Below are 21,169 nucleotides of genomic sequence, written 5' to 3'. Positions count from 1 at the left end.
ACATAGTTTCTTGTATTACAGGTAGTGATACAAGAGCAGAAGTTTGATGATCAGATTAGAGATATATGGATTATAGGTAGTGTCACAAGAGCATATATGTTTGTAAGATGTGTACTATTTTCGTTTATGTTTATGTATTGTATTGACGATGACATCCCAACGTTTTTAATATAATTAAAATACATTTCTTCGGAAATGCTTTGATAATATCGTTATCATATTTTAGGAACAAATCGGTCTTTTCTGGTCATGAAATTGGGGATGTCACATATTACCCAAAGCTAGACACTCGTAATCCAATGCTGCATAACCTATTTTCCATAGTTCTCCCCCAAAATTTACTAATGGTATCTTCTCAGTTTCCCATGATAAAGTCAATCAATATTGACCGTTTCAATGATCAATCTTTCAAGTCAATGTACTAAGATACTTAATTCTGACATTCGACTTCCATCATTGGGTAGGAGTTCATTTACCTTATCGTATATGAGTTCTGCAATGTTGACACACCAACTCTAAGAAAGGATTGATCGTTTGATCATTCCTCGGTTCCCTTCTATCGTAAACTATGGACATATGTATCAATCTCACTAAAACTATCGATTCATTAAGAGTCATATAAGCTAACCCTTCACCGGTTTCCAAGTGTAATCACTCAACATATCAAAATAATTGTTTTATGTCTTTAAAAGACAATATGCCCTTGACTCGTTCCCTTTAAGTCACTGAATGTCGTTAACTTGATGTACCATTTAGTACTATCACTCAACATATCAAAACAATATACCCTCGACTCTTTCCCTTTAAGTCGTTATACAATAACAGTAAGTATGCGTGCATGCTTTAAAAATTATATTTAGACACAATTGTAGTTCACTGTAATCTTGTTATTGCTTTCTACTTTAAAACTAAGCAAAACATAAAAGTGGACAATCGGGTAGCCACAACCAAGGCCGGCCCTACGGAGGTGTGGAGTGTGTGACCGTACATGAACCGTGTTGTCAGTGGGCCCACTAGTTTCTACGTAATGAAAATCTTCGTTGGAAAACTGTTGCTAATCCGTCGCTAATTTGTCTCCAATCCATCAGTAACTAGTGTCTAATCCGGTGAAATCAAGTGGCTTCTGTCGATAATTATCGCCGCGATTATTTGTAAATGAAAAATTATTTTTAACCACTGATATAGTTAGAAATTGTCTATTAGGTGTCGAATTCTTTCGTAGGATTAATAAAATTTGTTTATATATAAAAAATATATTTAAGGGCCTACTTTATCTGGACATCAAAATCAAAGGACTTGATCACTACATGCTTTTCTATCCCACATATTCACACATACATACATACATTAAGTTTACATACATACATACATTAAGTTGTCCGTCTATGAGATAAAATTTATTATGATGTAGATTGATAATTTACCAAATCTTGATTAATTAGTTACCAATGATCCATTTTCTTTAACGACATAAAATTGTGCAGAGATGGATAAAGTAACTTATTATTTTCGACGAGTCTAATTATTCTTAAATATCACCATCAAGGAAATATCGCTAGGAACAACAATGCAGGGTCATATTATCGACGTAGTAAATTAAGTATGTATCATACATAAAGAAACACACGAGAAAGACAATTAGATGTTATACTTGACATTCACGATAAATTAAATTTGTTGTATTATATAAGTGTGATGATATAAATTATATGACACAAACTGAAAACGGTTATTAATTTATTGTAAACATAATGATACAATAGTTGTTACCGGCATGCATGTTATCAACAAAATACTTACAAAACTCTCAGAAAAAGGGAAAAAAAAAATAGGAACAATTTTAGATTGTTGATTCAGATGGATCATCTTTTCCAACTTCTACTTCTTGAGAATGGATCTTTGTGAATCCCACCAATAACCCATGTTTCCTTTGCAATATCACAAGATAATTTGTAGAAATCACTTTCGGTTTTCATCAATTCCTTCAAACTCTTCCTTTTGTTTTCTTTCTTTTCGATGTCATGATCATCAACATGTTCTTTTTCTTCTTTATCATGATCTTCGACATCATCATCATCATTTTCTTCTTCTTCTTCTTCTTCTTCTTGTTTCTCCTCCATCCAACTTTTAGCAGGAGCAGAACGACACCGCATGAGGAAAAGTGCATTTGCAGGTGGCAGACATGGGAGATCTTCCGGTGTTTCAGATTTCAAACTTTTTTCTTCTTTTTCAAACACCCCAGAATCTTGATTCTCTTGTAGGACCATAAACCATTTCGAAAACACTGTTCTTGAGTCCTTGTCATGTTCATAGTCTTGATGTTGATCTTGATTGATTTCTTTATCATTACTATCTTCATCTTCATCTTCATCGTCTGAAGTGATATCTACATGGGAAAATCCCCCTAAACAATGAAAATCAAACTTAATCCTCCTTAAGCAAGTTAAAAACTGCATAATTTCTTTCTTGAACCCTAATGTCGCTCCCCAAGTAGGCTTCTTCTTTCTATTATGAAGCCTCTCGATCTCTTCCATGACTGTCTGCCAGTTCTTGCATGATCTTGTGCTGGGTCGGACCTTAATCTGGCCAGCACAAGTTACTTTTGGAGAAGTTGGCTCCGATAAGTTGTCTGAACTCATCTGCTTGGTTCCTGACCATAGATATGGACTTGCTCGGCCTCCACCGGCACCACCTCTCATAGACTTCCGAAGGTGGTTTTGGTGGTAATTCAATCGACGGGGGCTAGAAACTGACTTTGGCATTAATCTAAGATGTGCTCTTGTAGGAAAACATACCATAAGATCTCTTGAAGGAGGCCCTTTCCCTTCTCTTTTATTCATCTTTCTCTCTCTAAAGTTGTGTTGTGTGTGTATGTGTGTGTTTTGTGTCTTTGCTTAGACTTCTTGTTAGTTATTTCAAGTTGTTATCAGAGGCTATTTGTATGACTTCTCCAAAGAAAAAGGTATTACAGAACACCATATAATTAAGAAAAAGCAGCCCGGCCCTTTAATTAGCTACATATTTTCAAAGTAGCAACTTTTTTATAATCAATGTGTTTAGGTAAAAGTGATTATTATTCTGACTTTTGTATGTTTAATTAAGTTCAAAATTATTATATAAAAAGTGCTACAAGAAAATTGCTTATTGAGATAATGACGAATACGTGCGTACTGTTAACTTCCTTTTACTAGCTATTTGATTCTAAATTAGTTCTTTAAGACCCAATAATCATTTTTAAAAACATATACAACTTTTCCCATAAAAAATACCATCATTAAATAGTAATTAAAAAGTTTAAATAAAAGAACACATAAAAATAACTTTGGAATCAAAATCACATTTACTAAGCAGTAAAAACATCTTCCTACAGAATTGCAACTCTTTTTGGACAAGTGGAGAAAATGTTGTAATTAATCAGAATACCTTTTGTTACCTTGGAATGGGGTTTTAAGTTCACTATACCTCATCCCTTAATTAAACTGTATCTTATTATATCTGTCCCTACTCAGAAATTAAATAGTTGCACAAGCGAAAAAGAAAAGAAAAGAAAGATAAAAGGGGAAAGGTGTGATGATGGCCACGAGCTTTGTTTTATGATCTAATGATATCGCCAACTTGGTGACACTTTCTCAATAGATACATGCATTTGTATGTATAATTACACAACAACCATATAACTTTCATTAGTATTCGGTAAATAAGAACAATTAATACACTATTTTTATATCAAAATACTTTCAAATTTCTTTCCGATCTGTCTTTTCATAATGCACCAAAAAATAAGAATCATAATAAATAGTATCCGTTTTTTTTTTTTTTTTTTTTTTTTTTTTTTTTTTTTTTTTTTTTTTAACAATAGGCAATTTCATTAGCAAAAAAAAAACAAGGGAAAAATGTCATTGTAGCCCTATGAAATTACACATTTTGGTTTAAAATATCCTTTATGTTATTTTTTGATTTTATAAGGGCATGACATTTTACTGGTTTTAAGGCCATTTTCTAAAAAGTGAAGGGGTCACCCGATGACCCCATCCCAATCAACAGGTTATCTTCTACATGTCATTAAAAAAAGCTATCTCATATGCCAAATCACATGCCACGTAATGTATCGTTAAATGAGATATGTAACCCTTCCTCTACAAGATATATTCTTCTTTAGTCAGTTTCATTTGCCCCTTTCTTCTCTTTTCTTCTACCGTTCCTCGAAAAAAAGTCTCCCTTGGATTCTTGGTATGGCCGTCTACATGAAGATCGATCTTCATTTTGCTGGTATGTTTACGAGGTATCTAGTGACCGGTTACTCAGATGGAGCGAAGCAAAAGTTTGAGGATGTGGATTGTAACATTCCAAAAATCGAGACCAAAAATTGTTGTTGTAATTATATTGCTTATAAAATTTGTTTGAGGAAAACATTACTGATATCATATTAATTCATAAACCATACTTACATGTTTCAAAAACCATATCGTCAAATAGTAATAATGTCAGAGTACAATCCCAGAAATCTCAAATGCGGAATCATGTGTATGCGATATGCTGCTACCTTACCGACTCCTTCCCCTTCGACGAAGAGGTACCTGAAACCAAAACTGAAAACCGTAAGCACAAAGCTTAGTGAGTTCCGACATCATACCACATACCATACAATCATACATACTGTCGGGCAATTATGAGGTGCCCGACCTACCCATGTCAAGCCATTTTTGGGTGTTGACCTACTCGTGTCAAGCCATTCTGGGGTGCTGACCTACCCGTGTCAAGCCATTATGGGGTGTTGACCTACCCATGTCAGGCCATTCTGGGGTGCCTGCCTACCCTCCGGTCTATCTTAACCGGCCACAGGGACTGTTTCACCCCTACCACTATAACATAATAACATATCATAATCATGCTGTCAGACATATCTGGGGTGTCCGACCTACCTTTCGGTCCTAACAACCGAATCGGGGGACTATTCCCCTCCTACTACTACTATCGCATATAACATATCATACTGGCACATAGAACACATCAGGTAGTAGCAAACCTAGACAATAATCACAAAGACAATCATCTAAAGACATTCCCTGCTGGTGGGCCACCATTTTGGCCATAGACCCACCTCTACTGGAAGGTAACTCACATCAATGTCGTGTAGTGTCTACACTGTCCTCAAAATGGAAATCAACTCTTCTCGACTCCTCAATCCCTACACAACATCCTTTCTACATTACCATTTCATACTCATAGCTCCTACAAGGGTCAACTCAAGTCCAAGTCAAAGTCAAGGTCAAAACCTTGGTCAAAGTCAACTTAGGTCAAAGTCAACATCTGGTTGAGTAGACTCGTCGAGTTGGTCCACCAACTCATTGAGTTCCCATGTCCACAAAATGCTACCACCCCGTCCCTACTTGTCGAGTCTAGCAAGATCTCGACGAGTTCTCCTTCAACACAACATCGGGACCTTCTTCAACTGACTCGCCGAGTTCATCGTTGAACTCGTCGAGTTCATCTTCATCTGTATGAAGGTGTGTAGTCTATGACTCGCCGAGTTTTGCTTGAACTCGTCGAGTCCGTCTTCATGTGGTTGGGACATTGCCTTGAACTCACCGAGTTCCTCCTTGAACTCGTCGAGTCCTTCGATCTTCAAGTCCATAACAGACCCTAACAGGCTGAGTTTTCCTTCAACTCAACCCAAGACCATTTCCAGAAGACGTTTAGGGGAAACTGCGACCCGAATCGTCGAGTCACCTAAGCGACTTGCCGAGTCCCTCTTTGTCCAAAACTATACAGTCGATTTTAATCGGTCTTAATGCATCCAAACCATAGATCTGACCTCCCATGGTCCATATTATACGTAAAGTTCCAATCTTGACGCCCATGCATGAGGTATTTGGCCCAAATGGCTCTAGAATGAAGTCTACAAGATGCATGGGGAGCTTATGACAAAAAAGTTGGCACCTTTATGCCATAAGAACCCCCAATTGTTCCAGATTTGAAGCTATACCCTTAATGAACCACAAAAATTCCGAGTATGGCACCTCTAAGACTTAGAAAAGGTAGAAATGAACCCTAACTAGAGATCTAAGAGATAGATGGTCAAGGTTTCAGCTTTATACCTCAAGTGAGCTGGAAATGGGGCACAACCTCTAGATCTACTAGCTTCCACTCGAACTTCCAAGCTCCTTCTTCCTTCTCAAGCTTTACAATCACCACAAGCACACAAAAATGGCTCATGAACACTCAAACAAGGTTAGGGTTTCTCTGAGTTGGGAGTGACGATGGAGGTTGGGTTGAGAGGAGATAAGTTGTTTAAATAGGGTGAAAACCCTAAATATTAGGGTTTCGTCCAGACAGCCCTACTCGTCGAGTTTGTCTCCCGACTCGTCGAGTAGGTCACTTATCCTCCCGATCAAAAGTCGAGTCTACTCGACGAGTTGGGCTTCCAACTTGCCGAGTCCCAGTGCAAAACATGAAATTACTTGAATTTAAATAGGTACCAGGAACCAGGTGTTACAAATCTCCCCCACTTATTTTAGACTTCGTCCTCGAAGTCTGCTGCTGAATCCGGAAAAAGCTCGGGCTAGTGCTCCCCCATCTCGTCCTTCGACTCCCAAGTCCATTCCGAGCCCTTGCGGTGCTGCCATTGCACCTTTACCAGCTCCACTCTCTTGTTCCTCAGATCCCTCTACTTCCTGTCGAGGATAGCTATTGGCCGCTCGATGTAGTTCAGGTTGTCATCCACCTGAATATCCTCTAAAGACATCACTACTGAATCATCTACTATACACTTCCACAGAAGGGAGACGTGAAAAGTACTGTGAATCTGACTGAGTGCGGCTGGCAGGTCCAACCTATATGCCACCTTGCCCACCCGGGCTACAACCCTGAAAGGTCCAATGTACCTGGGGCCCAACTTGCCCCGCTTCCTGAACCGAATGACACCTTTCCATGGTGACACCTTCAGGAGCACCATATCCCCAACCTGGATCTCCATGTCCGAACGACGCTTGTCGGCTTAACTCTTCTGCCGACTCTGAGTAGTCTGAAGCCTGCTCCAAACTTGCTGGATCCTCTCTGGAGTCTTGAGTACGACTTCGGTACTCCGCATGACCCTTTGTCCAACCTCACTCCAGCATATCGGGGTCCTTCACTTCCTCCCATACAACTTCTCAAAGGGAGGACGGTCGATACTCGCGTGATAGTTGTTATTGTAGGAAAACTCTGCCAAAGGAAGGTAAGTATCCCAACTACCTCCAAAGTCTAAAATGCATTTCCGCATCATATCCTCCAAAGTCTGGATGGCCCGTTCGCTCTGACCATCTGTCTGTTGGTGAAAAGCGGTGCTAAAGTGTAGACGAGTACCCAGCTTGTCGTGAAACTTCTTCCAGAATCTGGAAGTGAACCGCACATCTCTATCAGAAACTACCGAGACTGGCACCCTGTGCCGAACCACTACCTCCTAATGTTGATGTCAGCCAACTTTTTGGCCGAAATGCTCTCCTGAATCGGAATGAAATGGGCGCTCTTGGTCAATCGATCCATGATAACCCGAATCGAATCCACTCCCCGCGCGGTCCTAGGAAGCTTCGTGATGAAATCCATAGTGATATCTTCCCATTTCCACATCGGGATATCGAACGGCTGGGTCTTGCCGTGGGGCCTCTGATGCTCGACCTTGACCTTCCTGCAGGTCAGGCATCTCTCAACATACCAAGCTACATCCCACTTCACGCAGGGCCACCAATAATCAAGACGACGATCCATGTATATCCTTGTCACCCCGGGATGGACGGAAAACCTAGATTTGTGCGCCTCCTCCATCAATACCTGGTGCACACCTCCATGATATGGGACCCACACCCTACGGTGTAGTGTCAACAATCCACGACTGTCATAATCGAAGGAAGAAACCTAACCTACAATACGCTCACTCTTACGATGTCCATCCTTCATAGCCTCCTGTTGGGCCTATCGAATCCGCTCCAACAACGGAGTCACCACGGTCATCCTCAAGCAAATATCTCTGATCGGCGCTGCCTTGCGGCTAAGTGCATCGGCCACGACATTGGCCTTCCCCGGGTGGTAGAGGATCTCACAATCATAATCCTTCAACACATCTAGCCATCGACGCTGTCTCATATTCAGATTTGGATGATCCATGAAGTACCTCAAACTCTTATGGTCTGTGTAAATGGTACAACGTACCCCATAGAGGTAATGACGCCGAATCTTGAGGGCGAAAACAATTGCCCCCAACTCCAAATCATGCGTCGGATAGTTCGCCTCATGAGGCTTCAGCTGCCTCGAAGCGTAGGCGATAATATGCCCCCTCTGCATCAATATCGTGCCCAAACCCGAGATGGACGCATCGCAATACACTACAAAATCCTCCACGCTCTCTGGCAGGGCTAAGATTGACGTCTCACACAATCTGTCTCAGTGTCTTAAATGCGGCCTGCTGCTTAGGCCCCCAGCAAAAGACCACGACTTTCCTTGTCAACCGGGTCAAGTGCACGAATATCTTGGAGAATTCTTGAATGAATCTCCGATAATAACTTGCCAGTCCCAGGAAGCTCCGAATCTCAGATGGAGACCTCAGAACCTCTCACCTCATCACGACCTCCACTTTGGCTGGGTCGACCGAAATCTCGTTCTGGTTGACAAGGTGCCTAAGAAACTGCACCTCGCGCAACCAGAACTCACACTTGGAGAACTTGGCATACAAGCTCTCCCTCCTCAAAGTATCCAAAACCTCTCGCAAGTGCTCCTCATGCTGCTCCTATGTCTTGGAATAAAAACCAAGATGTCATCAATGAAAACTATTACATACCGATCCAACAGCGGTTTGCACACGCGGTTCATGAGATCCATGAACGCAGAAGGAGCATTGGTGAGCCCGAAAGGCATCGCCACGAACTCATAGTGACCATATCGTGTCCGAAAGCAGTCTTCTGCACATCCTCCTCTCTAACCCTCATCTGATGATAACCTGAACGCAGATCAATCTTGGAGAACCAAGATGCTCCCTGAAGCTGAAAAAGATCATCAATCCTTGGGAGTGGGTAACGGTTCTTCACCGTTACCTTATGCAGCTCCCGGTAATCTATACACATCCGATGTGGCCCGTCTTTCTTCTTCACAAATAGAATCGGGGCTCCCCAAGGTGAACAACTCGGTCTAATGAATCCTTTGTCTAACAGCTCTTGCAACTGTGTGGAAAACTCCTGCATCTCAGGTGGAGCCAACCGATACGGTGCCTTGGCTGTCGGAGCCACACCGGGGACTAGGTCGATCCTGAACTCTACGTGCCTCTCCGGAGGTAACCCAGGCAGCTCCACTGGGAATACATCTGCGTACTCTCGTACCACCAGTATGTCACTCACTGTCACCTTACCCGCCTCCCGGGTATCCAAGACATAGGCGACATACCTTGCGCACCCTTGCTGGAGATAGCGCCTAGCTCTTGCTGCTGACCATAAAGCTGGTCCACGCTGTGGCCTCTCGCCCTGAATCACCAGCTCTCTCCCACTTGGGGTCCTGACCCGGACCAACTGTTGCGCGCAGTCGATCACTGCCCCATTGGAGCTCAACCAATCCATGTTTATAATAACCTTGGTGACACTTTCTCAATAGATACATGCTAAATGTAAGTATAAATACACAACAACCATATAACTTTCATTGGTATTCGGTAAATAAGAACAATTAATACACTATTTTTACATCAAAATACTTTCAAATTTCTTTCCGATCTGTGTTTTCATAATGCACCAAAAAACACAATACAATAAAATAAGAATCATAATAGTATCCATCCTCGTTTGTTTGTTTGTTTGTTTGTTTTTTTGAGTAGGTTAGCATAAAAAGCAACAGTTAAACAAGAAGCCCATGTCACTTACAAAAAACAGTTTAAAACAAGAGATAAAACCCAATCATGCCAAACAATAGAATTACAATTCAACATAGATTTGATCCAATTAAAAATATTTAAACTGATATCATCAACGGTAATCATTATTGCCCGCCTTTCCTTCTTGAAAATAATAGCATTTCTTGCCTTTCGAATTATCCAAAATGTCATGTAAATCAAGGAAAACAACAAGTTCTCCATCTTCTTACTACCCGCACTCATCTTGAGTAAATCAATTACATCCTCACATGAGTTAGGCTTCCTCCCAAGAAGGAAGACCAACTCAATAACCATTCTAGTAATAATTTTCTACCGCCAACCATGGTTATTTTTTTTGGATAGGGAGTTAATCTAGAGGCAATTTATGTAAATTTGTCTTTTTATAAAGATAATAACTCACATAAAAAGTACTTTAAATAAAATAATGTAATTAGTTAAAGTGGGAAGTAGTCATGAAGGGAAGACAATCGAGAGCATGGTTGATAGGTCCCTCTACCCACTTCATCTTTGCTTTAGAAGTTAGACTTCTTTCAATCATTTTGGTTGAGTCCCTTTCACATATGAAGGATGGCCAAAGGGTAAATGGGTAATTGTCCCTTCCCTCTATATTTGATTATGATTTTAAATATTGAATAAATTTCATAAGTTCAGCATCTTTATCTATATCAGATAAATTAAATTGATCGAAACTCATTTAAAATATATTTAAATACTTAGAGTTCTTTGAATTGTTCTAAGAACAATTTGAATAAAAATGATGAAGATTTGAGATGATTTATATGTAAGTTGCGGCTCATACGGCTCATACTTTTAATATCGACATTTTTTGGGACACGCTTTTAAAAATAATCATTTAATCTACAATGCACTTTAATTGCTAATGTGTTTATGCCAAAAGAAAGAAAGATTTTGACTTGCAACGTGTGTGGTTCAGTTTCAAGCTATGAACACTTGGAGTTGGAGATGCTTACCTCAACAGCCTGTAAAGCTTTCCTAGCCCATTCCCCACTGTACCAATCGTATAAATTATCAATCTTGACCATCACCATTATTAAAACACCATCAGCTGTACTTGAAACATTACAAATAATAATATTTGTAATGTTTTAGAAATAGAATCAAATCGTCTTATTGATTAAAAACACGCCAAATTTGGGTTCTGTTTTATTGTATAATACAAAATTATAATCAAAGTAGAATGTTATACCTAAAACGTTACTGCAATACCATTATCATCTCTAGATATGAAGATTTTACCTCGAGATGGAAAATGGAGGTCAACCACAAACATTTTTTGTTTGTTTTTTAATGAAAAGTGAATTCTTTTATTTTGATAATTACAAATATAAACTGTTTTGATTTTAGCTGAGTTTTCAAAAGCCGATCATTTCATCATTGGAGGCTTTTATAGGGAAGTGGTGTTCACCGCAGTCCACCACAACCATGTAGGCTCATTGCGGTGGTCGCCGCACCCAACATCCGTAATCCACCTTCACTACCCTCAATTTAAATCCGTAATCCATTGTCACATTCATAATTACAAAATAATAATAATAAATAAATAAATAAAAATCTCATTTTGAATGAAAGAACATTGTAAGTGCATTGATGAATGGCTAAGGGGGTTATTAATAATCAAGTTGCTCGGTTTTGACATGGAAACAATTATTATATTTTTATGGAGTTTTTCCGCATCCATGAGCTAATCCTAATAATAGGTTATGCTATTTATACAAAGCGTATAAGCTTTTATATCAAAATTTCGATACATTCGGTTTTTGCTTGGTAAAAGTACAATTTTGGTCCTTTAGCATGAACACCATCACCTTGTGAACGTTAACAAACAATATGCATAATAACTTCTGCTGATAACTCCAGGCTTATTATTTGTTTCTTACAATATTTCTTGATGATGACTTTGATCGTTCTTACAAAAACTTCATTAAGAATGTGGCTTTGGGACTCTCGCCCAAAAAATCTATAGTATTTGGCATTTTTTTTTATTAATTTATCGAATCTCTACGTGAAATACATTTTATTAACATATATCATTACTTTTTGCAATTTGTTACGTAATCCAGATCAGCATAAGTACAACGTCCTCAAAATCTACACCCTTTTTTGAACCAATAAATTTAAAAAAAAAAATCCATTTATGGAATCATAGATTTGAGTGATCTTGGAAATGTAATGCAAACCCAAGTCTAGATATGGCACTTAACAAATCATTAGTACATTGAATTAGGGTTTTTGAAAGAATAACACAATGCTTGGTTCATTGAGATAAGAGTCGAGTGACTCATACTTTAATTATCATACTATATTTTTTTTTTGAACGAAAAAATTTATAACAAAGCACTATGTAAGAATAATCCAATTAGTGTATGACATCAACTAAATTAATTAGTATTGAGCATATTACTTTTATTCGACAACAACCACAAAACAAACTGTTAGTTTATGACATTAAGAGGGATTTAAGGCTATCCAACTAAATTAATTAGTATTGAGCATATTACTTGTAACATTACTTGTACCAGGGCGTAGATCCGGACACAACACATTTTAGCTATACACAACAAATTATGTTTTATATAGTTATACAGTTTAATTGTCTAAAACATAAATTACTGTGTATGACTAAAAAATATTGTGTACAAATCACTACAATATATTTGACGACAACAAAAACAAACTACGAGGCAACGAAATCAAGAATAGAAGCTTTTTTGGTTTGAAAGTTTCAAAATCATGCAGTTGCGAAACCTCCCAATCTCCCAAAGAGTAACTGCAATGACCATATGCAAGCATTTCTTTTGCAACACTCTGAGTCCAAGTTGCAACACCCACATTTGCAAATTGCCATAACTAGTAACACGTGACATGTTAACCCCCCACCAACGTGTAATTTCAAATCAAATCTCCACCTTCATGGTAAGCGTGAAAAAAGTATGGTTCAAAGATTTATAAGGCATCTTATGAAATGTTTATGCTTATGAAAGATTTATAGGTTACAATACATTCATATACTGCATAACATCATATGATAAAATAAGATAAAATAATGCTTGTGATGTGCTCATGCAATCATAGAAGGTGATTGTATAAGATTTTTTATCAAAATGTTTATACAAAAATGTTCCGTTGTTAGGACAAAAATGCACTACTGGTAAGGTATGTCCCTTTGCAAAGTAGTGGGCTAAGCTACCTTACTAGTTTGATTTGTTCATAGGATGACAATAATGAAGAACGACATATGTAAGCAACATAGCAAATAACAAATGACAACTGTAAACAATATAGCCAATGATGACTGAGAGACTTAAGTAGCTAGATACTTTCTTTTGTATGTGGATTCATGTGTTTCGTATCATTTTCATAATAGCATGAAATGTTATTATAGTATTAAAGTATGCTTAAAATCTTGAAATATGTTTTACGCAATAGTTTTAGCAAAAAATTTTGATACATGTATTATGAGAAAACATATGTATCTCAGAGACATTTTCATCTTACAAACTTTTCTCATAACATGTATCATAGGCACATGTTTTCTCATAGGTGAACTCCAATCATTACCGGTTATAAACGAAACATGTTTTAGCCTATCTTTTGGATATCTTACATTGGGATATAAGAGGTAAGGTGTTAAGATTTGGTATCATAGCCATAGTTTTAACATATTGGGTGTTGAGACTCAAACATATGATATGATATATCATAAGAGCATAAACTATGATAAAATTGTTGGAACTTTGCTTTACAAATATACAATGTGAGACTTATCTCATATTGGTTGAAGAGAAAACATTTTCCCACCTTATATGTCTTATCCCACACACTTAAACAAATGGATCAAGTAATGGGGGAAGTATATTGGGCTTGGTTTGTGGTATTGGACTAGCCTAATTGAACTAAAAATGGGCTAATATCAAGAAAATATTTAATGGTAAAAAATGGGCCTTGGGAAGTTATTTTTGGTTTTGACAGTTTTTAAGTGTCATAATCAATACCTATAAATACATGTTCTTGATTAATTATATATATATATATATATATATATATATATATATATATATATATATATATATTAATTACGAAATTAATTTTTATTTTTATTAAATTCGTAATCACTAAATGACAGGTATTTGAAAGTTATTTTCGGTTTTGACAGTTTTTAACTGTCACAATCAATACCTATAAATACATGTTTTCTATCATTTGTGAGGGGTTACAGAAACAATCACCACAAATTCTCTTCAAAATTCGTTCTTCCTGAAGATGAAAGGGACATAGAAATTTCGACAGATTCAAGATTACTTCTTGGATTGATTGTTGTATCATCTAGACAGATCCCTACCAAAGAAATTTCTGTCTTGGGAAACTGCAATTTGCAGGCCTCAATCTACATAATTTCGTTTTTGTGTTTCTGTTGTAAACATAAATCTTCAAGTATGTTTTCTGTAAACTGATTCTTGCATATTATATATATTTATTTCAATTTCGTTTGTTTTATTTCTATTAGTCTTGTTGATTGTATACTTCTGTCATAACAAAAATTAGATGAGTACTAATTAGGATGAGACCATACGAAATAAACTAAGCATTATGATGTGTTGTATCATAAGACTAACTTGTTAAGTATAAACACCTAAAATATGTTGTGTGACATCTCCATTTTTACGGCTACAAAGTGTTTACAACGGGGTTTATATGATTTTTGAGATTGGAAAGCACCACCGGTTTTTTTAGGGTTTTCACAACTTTATCAACTCTCAAATCCAGTTCTAGGTGCCTCTATTTATATAGGAAGGATTTATATCCTAATGGATAATTACTTTGTTAAAAAGTAATTATCGTTATCTTGGGTAATTATATGACTTTCAGATTCTTACATTTATGTCCTTCTAGATCTATAAGTTTTATTTAGTTAAGACAAAATTTCACCAATTGTCCTTTTGCTTTCCAATTTTTCCCTAATATAGTCCTTATGAAACATTTTTTGCATGGATGGTCCCTTTAGAGCAAACCTTGCACGCAAATGGTCCTTATGACTACCTTTGTTAACAGGTTATGTTAAGTGTTTATGAAATGAAGAGAATATTGTTTGTTTTTTACACATAAAAGTCCTTATGAATCTCTTTTTCCCTCTCCCTCTCTCTCTCTCTCTCTCTTGTTAAAACTTTCACCAGTTCACCCATTCTCTTCCCATTTATTTCTACACATAATTTCATTTCACTCTCTTCCCCTTCATTTCTATATATATTCTTTGTTTTCTTCAACACACGCACACATTACTTTGAAGAATTGGAAATTGAGAAGAACAATCACATTATACAAGAACATGGACAACCACTATCAAAGCTTCAGTCATATTCGATGACGTTACTTTTTCTTCTCGATCCTTCTTCAGACCTTCTAAATCCATAGGAAACGATACAGCCAAAATCACCCTTACTTACTTCATAACTTCTTCTCGTATGCCCTTCCATTTCCAAATTGTCCATCATTATTTTCTTTTCAATTTGTAATCCTTCAATTTAAATATATATTTTTAAAGGAATTGTTGGTATATGTTTTGATATATAGACAAATTTAGTTAATTTGGGAATAATGGTTATCCTACAAACTATTTTTTTGTTTTGTTTCAGGTGATGTTCGCAATACCGGTGAGGTTAATTTATAGACAAATTTAGTTAATTTGGACATATATTTCCAATTTGGGCAGAAGAGAATGCGACGGAGACGGCCACGACCACGGTTGTGACACCTCTTGATCAGTATCCTTTGTCGATCAAAGATGGTGATGAGACCAAGTATATGGAGAGTTACTTGATATACAACGAGGTGAGAGTGTTGTGAGTTTGGAATCTCCGTAGCAAATTAGGATTACAATTTAGCGTTTTTTTGTTCTTGTAGTATATGAGAATTCGATAAAGAGACAAGGTAAAGTGTGGTTACATAAAGGTGTGAGGTGGGTGATTTATGAAGTGGCCTTCGACGATGGAGCAGGGGAGTAACGGGCAATGAGACTTGAGGGTGGTCAGTTTCATTTGAATATGGTTGGTAGGTGAGGCCATCAGTGGATGTGGGGTTTCCCGACTTGAGGTTTCTGTCGACTGGCACCCGTGACGAGAAAAATAAGGAGGTGGGGTGATGAAAGATGGTGCATCATGGTGAATAAATTGCCATAATGGTTTGGGGCTTTCTTTGAGTACACACCAAGGATACTAGAGAAGAGAGAGAGAGAGAGAGAGAGAGAGAGAGAGAGAGAGAGAGAGAGAGAGAGAGAGAGAGAGAGAAAGAGAGAGAGAGAGAGTCATAAGGATTATTTGTGTGCAAAAAATGTATTTTGTCCTTTCACAAACATTTAACAGAATCTGTTAACAAAGTTAGTCATCAGGACCATTTGTGTACAATATTTTCTCCAAAGGGACCATCCATGCAAAAAAAAAAAACGTTTCATAAGGACTATATTATGGAAAAATTGGAAAGAAAAAGGACCATTTGTGAAAATTTGTCTTTAACTAATTAATGATTTAATTAATCAGCAAACCAAACCACTATAATTATTATCTAACCATTATAGTTTGTATTTGTTCTTGCATGTCACTCAAAATGACATTATCATTAATAATAATATTACCAACATATTGTAACTGTGGGCGCTATCTTCCAACAATAAATTTAATATGGAGTAATTTAATGTCTTATACAAATATTAGAAAGAATTAAATACTAATACAAAGTAAAAATGATCCTTAAAGATGGTTACAATTGTCAAGGGATATTTGTGTGTATATAAAACTACATTATTATTTGATGAAATGGTGACAAAAGAAGTGTCAATTGGTAAAAAAAAAATTCCATAATAACATCGCAATATGGTAAAGATGTTATAAAAGCAAAAAATCTAACATAATAAGTATAACGAGTTCATAATTATGACTAGAATGATTAATTATAATGGGAAGTTTTGTAAAACTTGAAAAACTTAAGGCATAAAAATGTACAAGTGATGATGCACATAGAATTTCTAGAAAATAATTATTGAGAAGTTTAAGGTGACACATTATATGATACTTTGAAGAACAAATATATTAAACATGTTGAAATGGGAAAAACATGATTTCTACAATGTAACACCAATTTCTTATAACTTATATATTAAGAAGGGTGTAATACCAATCATGTTGAAAAGATTTGGTATTCTTGGTGATCGTAATACCATTTCTTCTCTTGAGAAATGCAAGTCAATAGAAGCTTTGGTGGCCATAATGTTATACTTATATGTCATTACTAGATTATCATGGTAACATTGGTGGTTGTAATGCTTTACTTGTATGTAATTATCAGATTATGATGGTAGCCTTGGTGTCCGTAATATCATAATTGGCGGAACTGCAAGTCAATGGAGGACTTGGTATCTGTAATGCTACACTTGCAAATGAATATGTTGTGATGGAAGCTTGTATGGTTGTAATGTAACTACTAAATATTAGTTAGATAAGGTGGTATTCTATGTAATTATGATACCATTAAGAAATGGTTATTTGGACTTTGTAGTACCAGGCATAGCGCAAGTCTACTATGGATAGTTAATGGTTGGGTTAACAACTTAACTAACCATAACCTTGATTATTATGGAATTTGTGTAATAACACTGAGTACGAGTGTATATTGAATTGTTTAAAAGGAATTGTAAGGATAGTATTGATTTATAATAAATTTATTATTTTTGTAATTAGTTTGCATTTTGTTGGCATGGTTACTCATTAAGCTCGTTGTAGTTTACCCGTTTGTTGTGTGTGCCTTTCAGGTTAATATAGATGGCATGGAAAGATTTGAAGTTTGTAGCGCCCTGCTCAGATCATCGTATCAATAATATATATGATCCTTTTGGTAACTTCTTATACTGATTTATTAATACAAATGTACACCAATTTTACTATGATTTTTATGGAAAATGAGAAATTATTGGGTGTGCTTTGTAATAAAAGTTGGGTGTTACATACAAATTTTTGCATAATGCTCAACATGGCTCGAGAAGAAGAGATGATCGAAAGTATTAAGCAATAGAAAGGCCTTCTTATGTGGTGGTTGTCGAGGCTAACAAAATTAATACCCTAAATATTACACACTAAAATAGTGTATAGTGGTAAAGGGATCGTATCCACGGAGATTGGTCCAATTTTATAACTCTATGAGAAATCTCTTTGTAAAAATACTTGTTAAATAACAATAAAAATAAAAATGGGGGGTTTTGTTCTTTTGAAATACTTGAAACAAACTAAAACTAAACTAAGATTTAAATGGACAATTTAACAAAAACAAGATTTTGATGTAAAATCAATAAGTGAAAGACGGTTGACTTAAAGTTTCCTCACTTTGACTTTTGATGAACATATCATTAGAATCCAATGGTGCAATACTTGACTTAAATCCTTAATTTGGTTATAGTAATCCAAGAAGCTTGATATTACCTAGACTTTTCTTAGTTGTTGAAATGGTTAGAGAAGCTCATAACAATTTCCTTAGTCAAAGTCACCAATTTCATTAAGCATGTAATTAGTGAAAGTCAACTAGCATTAAGAACCAAAAAGTCACCAAATCCAAGAGGAGTCAAATGCTTTCACTACCATGTTGGACGAAATGTTTTTCTGATTGTGTGAAGCAAAAACAACACAAAAATCATTTGTTGCTTGCTAATTTGAGGATCCTTTACTTAATCAAGAAATTAGCCAACTAATCACCACAAACACATTTAAACTCATGAACAAAAACATACAAGTAGTGATAAGATGTTAAAACACAAAACATTTCCATAAAGATTTAAGAACAAGTTCATGGATTGTTCAACATTCAACAAAAGTTCAAAGGATTCAACAAAAGTCCACCAAGATTAGTTTAGCCAAGCATGGCTAAACTTAAAGAAACAAAGTTAGAGAAGATTGTACCAAAGATTAAACAAGAATCAAGAGGTGAAAAGATGATGTTCTTGAGGTGTTCTTGGCCTTCAAAAATCTTCAAAAATCCAGAGAGAATGCTCAAAAATCGGATGTCTAAGAGTATAGAAAAGTGGCACACCAACCTTCCCCATATAGCTTAAAAGAAGAATTTTCGTAATTGCCCCTGCAGGAGGTTGCGCGACCCATGTGTTGTTGCGCAGGTGGCCCCTGGATGTAGCATCTTTGAGGTTTGAGACTATGATTGCGAGATCCTTTACCACCCTGGTAAAGCGAATGTGGTTGTGGATGCTCTGAGCCGCAAGTCAGCTGGGTCCAGGACCCTATCCAGTTGTATGAGGATAGCAGTGGATTCCCCACTGGTGGGTTTGATCAGAGATGCCCAGATTGAGGGCATGAGGCCAGAGAATTGGAAGTTAGAGAGGATTAAGGGCGAAAGCGCTCGGTTTGTTTAGGATAGCCGCAAATTGTTGACCCGTTACAGTCGGGTTTGGGTTCCAATGTCCGGAGGGGTCCGACAGACAGTAATGGAGGAGGCTCATAAGTCTCGTTTTTCAATTCACCCGGGAGCCACCAAGATGTACTGTGATTTGAGTTCAAGTTATTGGTGGCCTGGTATGAAGCGAGATATCGCTTGGTTTGTTGAGAGGTGCTTGACCTGTAGGATGGTCAAGGCCGATCATCAGAGGCCGCATGGTAAGTTACAGCCTCTGGAGATTCCCATGTGGAAATGGGAAATGGTCGCAATGGATTTCATCACGAAGTTGCCGAAGACGGCAAGGGGGTTCGATGTTATTGATGGGTTTTGAGCATTCTAACACTTCCTAAGTGTACATGCAACCCTAATAACCTTGAATCTATGTTTTCTCTGTATACATGCAAATTTCTTTTTCAAGGTTATACCCCAACTAGCATGGCATGGGGATTACATAAAATATAAAACTAGTAGAAATACATACCTTGTTGTTGCTTGGATTCCTTCAAGACTTTGTGAGTCTAGCACCCCAAATGTTATGCCTCAAATGCTTCACACAACACCACAAAACTTGGAATAACTTGAGAGAATACTTCTAGCACTCAAAATCGGTTATGCCCTCTCTAGTAACCTTACTAGCACCGATTTCACTAGCCAAAGGGTCCCTTTTATAGTGGTGTCACAATTAGGGTTTTCACATGAATACTCTTAATTGTCATGACTCTTCATTTCTCATGACCCATGGGTTTATAACTCCCATGGACTATCCATGGAGCTCCAAATGGTTACATCCATAACCCATAAACCATGAATCATTAATCCACCATAAAAGAATTGATGATTGTCATAATCAACCCTTATATATTTAATTAGTCTCACTTTGATCACCAAATTAATACTAGATTAACACTTGATCAAATACTAATTAAATAATACTATTATTAATATATTAGAGCTTATAATATATTAATAATCATAAGTGCCATATTCTCTCATTTAGTCTATCCAAGTATTGCAATGCCATGCAACCCAAATGGACCATGCCGGGTCGGGTCAAGTACATACCAAATAAAGTTATGGACTTAGACACTATATCCAACAGTCTCCCACTTGGATAAGTATAATAACTATATTTGCAAATATGACTTCAAAATCCGACTAACAATCGTAGCTCTTTCAAAGTCTCTCGGAACTGAGATGATGATGATACGCCATTTAAGATAAGTGATCATATAATCCTATGCTCTCATGATATCAGCCGGACAAACACATGGAACATGGTCTTACTTATTGTCCAACATTTGTTTCTCGATCTCCGATTTGTTTCGACATAGAACAAAATTGAACACATCAATTAGGTTCTGACCGAGCCTGGTACATGGGTCAAAACCAAATCATCGAGGGGCCTAGATATCGCCTCTATTTCTAGAATGAACAGATAAACTTCGACTGATATGCTTGTACTAACTACTTGTTGAATTACTCACAAAGGCACGTTTTATAACATCGAGTTACCAATGCGTTTTCGTACAATCAATGAATAACCAACTCATAGTCAACAACTCATATCTCTAGGTTTGAAGATTTATATGATATTACCGTCTCATGATCACTCGAGATAAATTCCATGAAGTGATGCAAGTGAGCGTGGGTTGGATCCAATACTCAGCCCTTATGAGTACTCATGAATGTTGTAGCAACCATTGCATTGTCTAAAGCACTTTAGACAAATCATACAAGCCAGATTCATGACAGTCTTGAATCAATACTTACTTCCAAAGTTTGACCGACTGTGGATGGTTTGAATAATATGATATATACCATAACATAATTATT

General features: G+C 36.9%; 1 protein-coding gene across 1 annotated transcript; it reads right to left on the bottom strand.

The window, feature by feature from the left end:
- Positions 1–1,705: 1,705 nt before the first annotated feature.
- LOC145076757 (nucleolar GTP-binding protein) lies at positions 1,706–2,938 on the bottom strand. Its single transcript, XM_079022548.1, has one exon. It carries the CDS (start codon positions 2,838–2,840, stop codon positions 1,863–1,865), a length of 978 nt encoding a protein of 325 aa, XP_078878674.1. The 5' UTR covers positions 2,841–2,938; the 3' UTR covers positions 1,706–1,862.
- Between the last annotated feature and the right edge of the window lie 18,231 nt (positions 2,939–21,169).

This window comes from Lactuca serriola, chromosome 9, assembly GCF_051521515.1.
Source record: "Lactuca serriola cultivar US96UC23 chromosome 9, Lser_US96UC23_V15, whole genome shotgun sequence".
NCBI classification, from domain to species: Eukaryota; Viridiplantae; Streptophyta; class Magnoliopsida; order Asterales; family Asteraceae; genus Lactuca; species Lactuca serriola.
The sequence above is the reverse complement of the archived record's forward strand: the minus strand, read 5'-3'. Positions and strand labels throughout refer to the sequence as shown.

What these genes read in the sequence shown, in the direction of transcription:
- LOC145076757 (XM_079022548.1), bottom strand. Translation starts at nt 2,840, where the DNA reads ATGAATAAAAGAGAAGGGAAAGGGCCTCCTTCAAGAGATCTTATGGTA.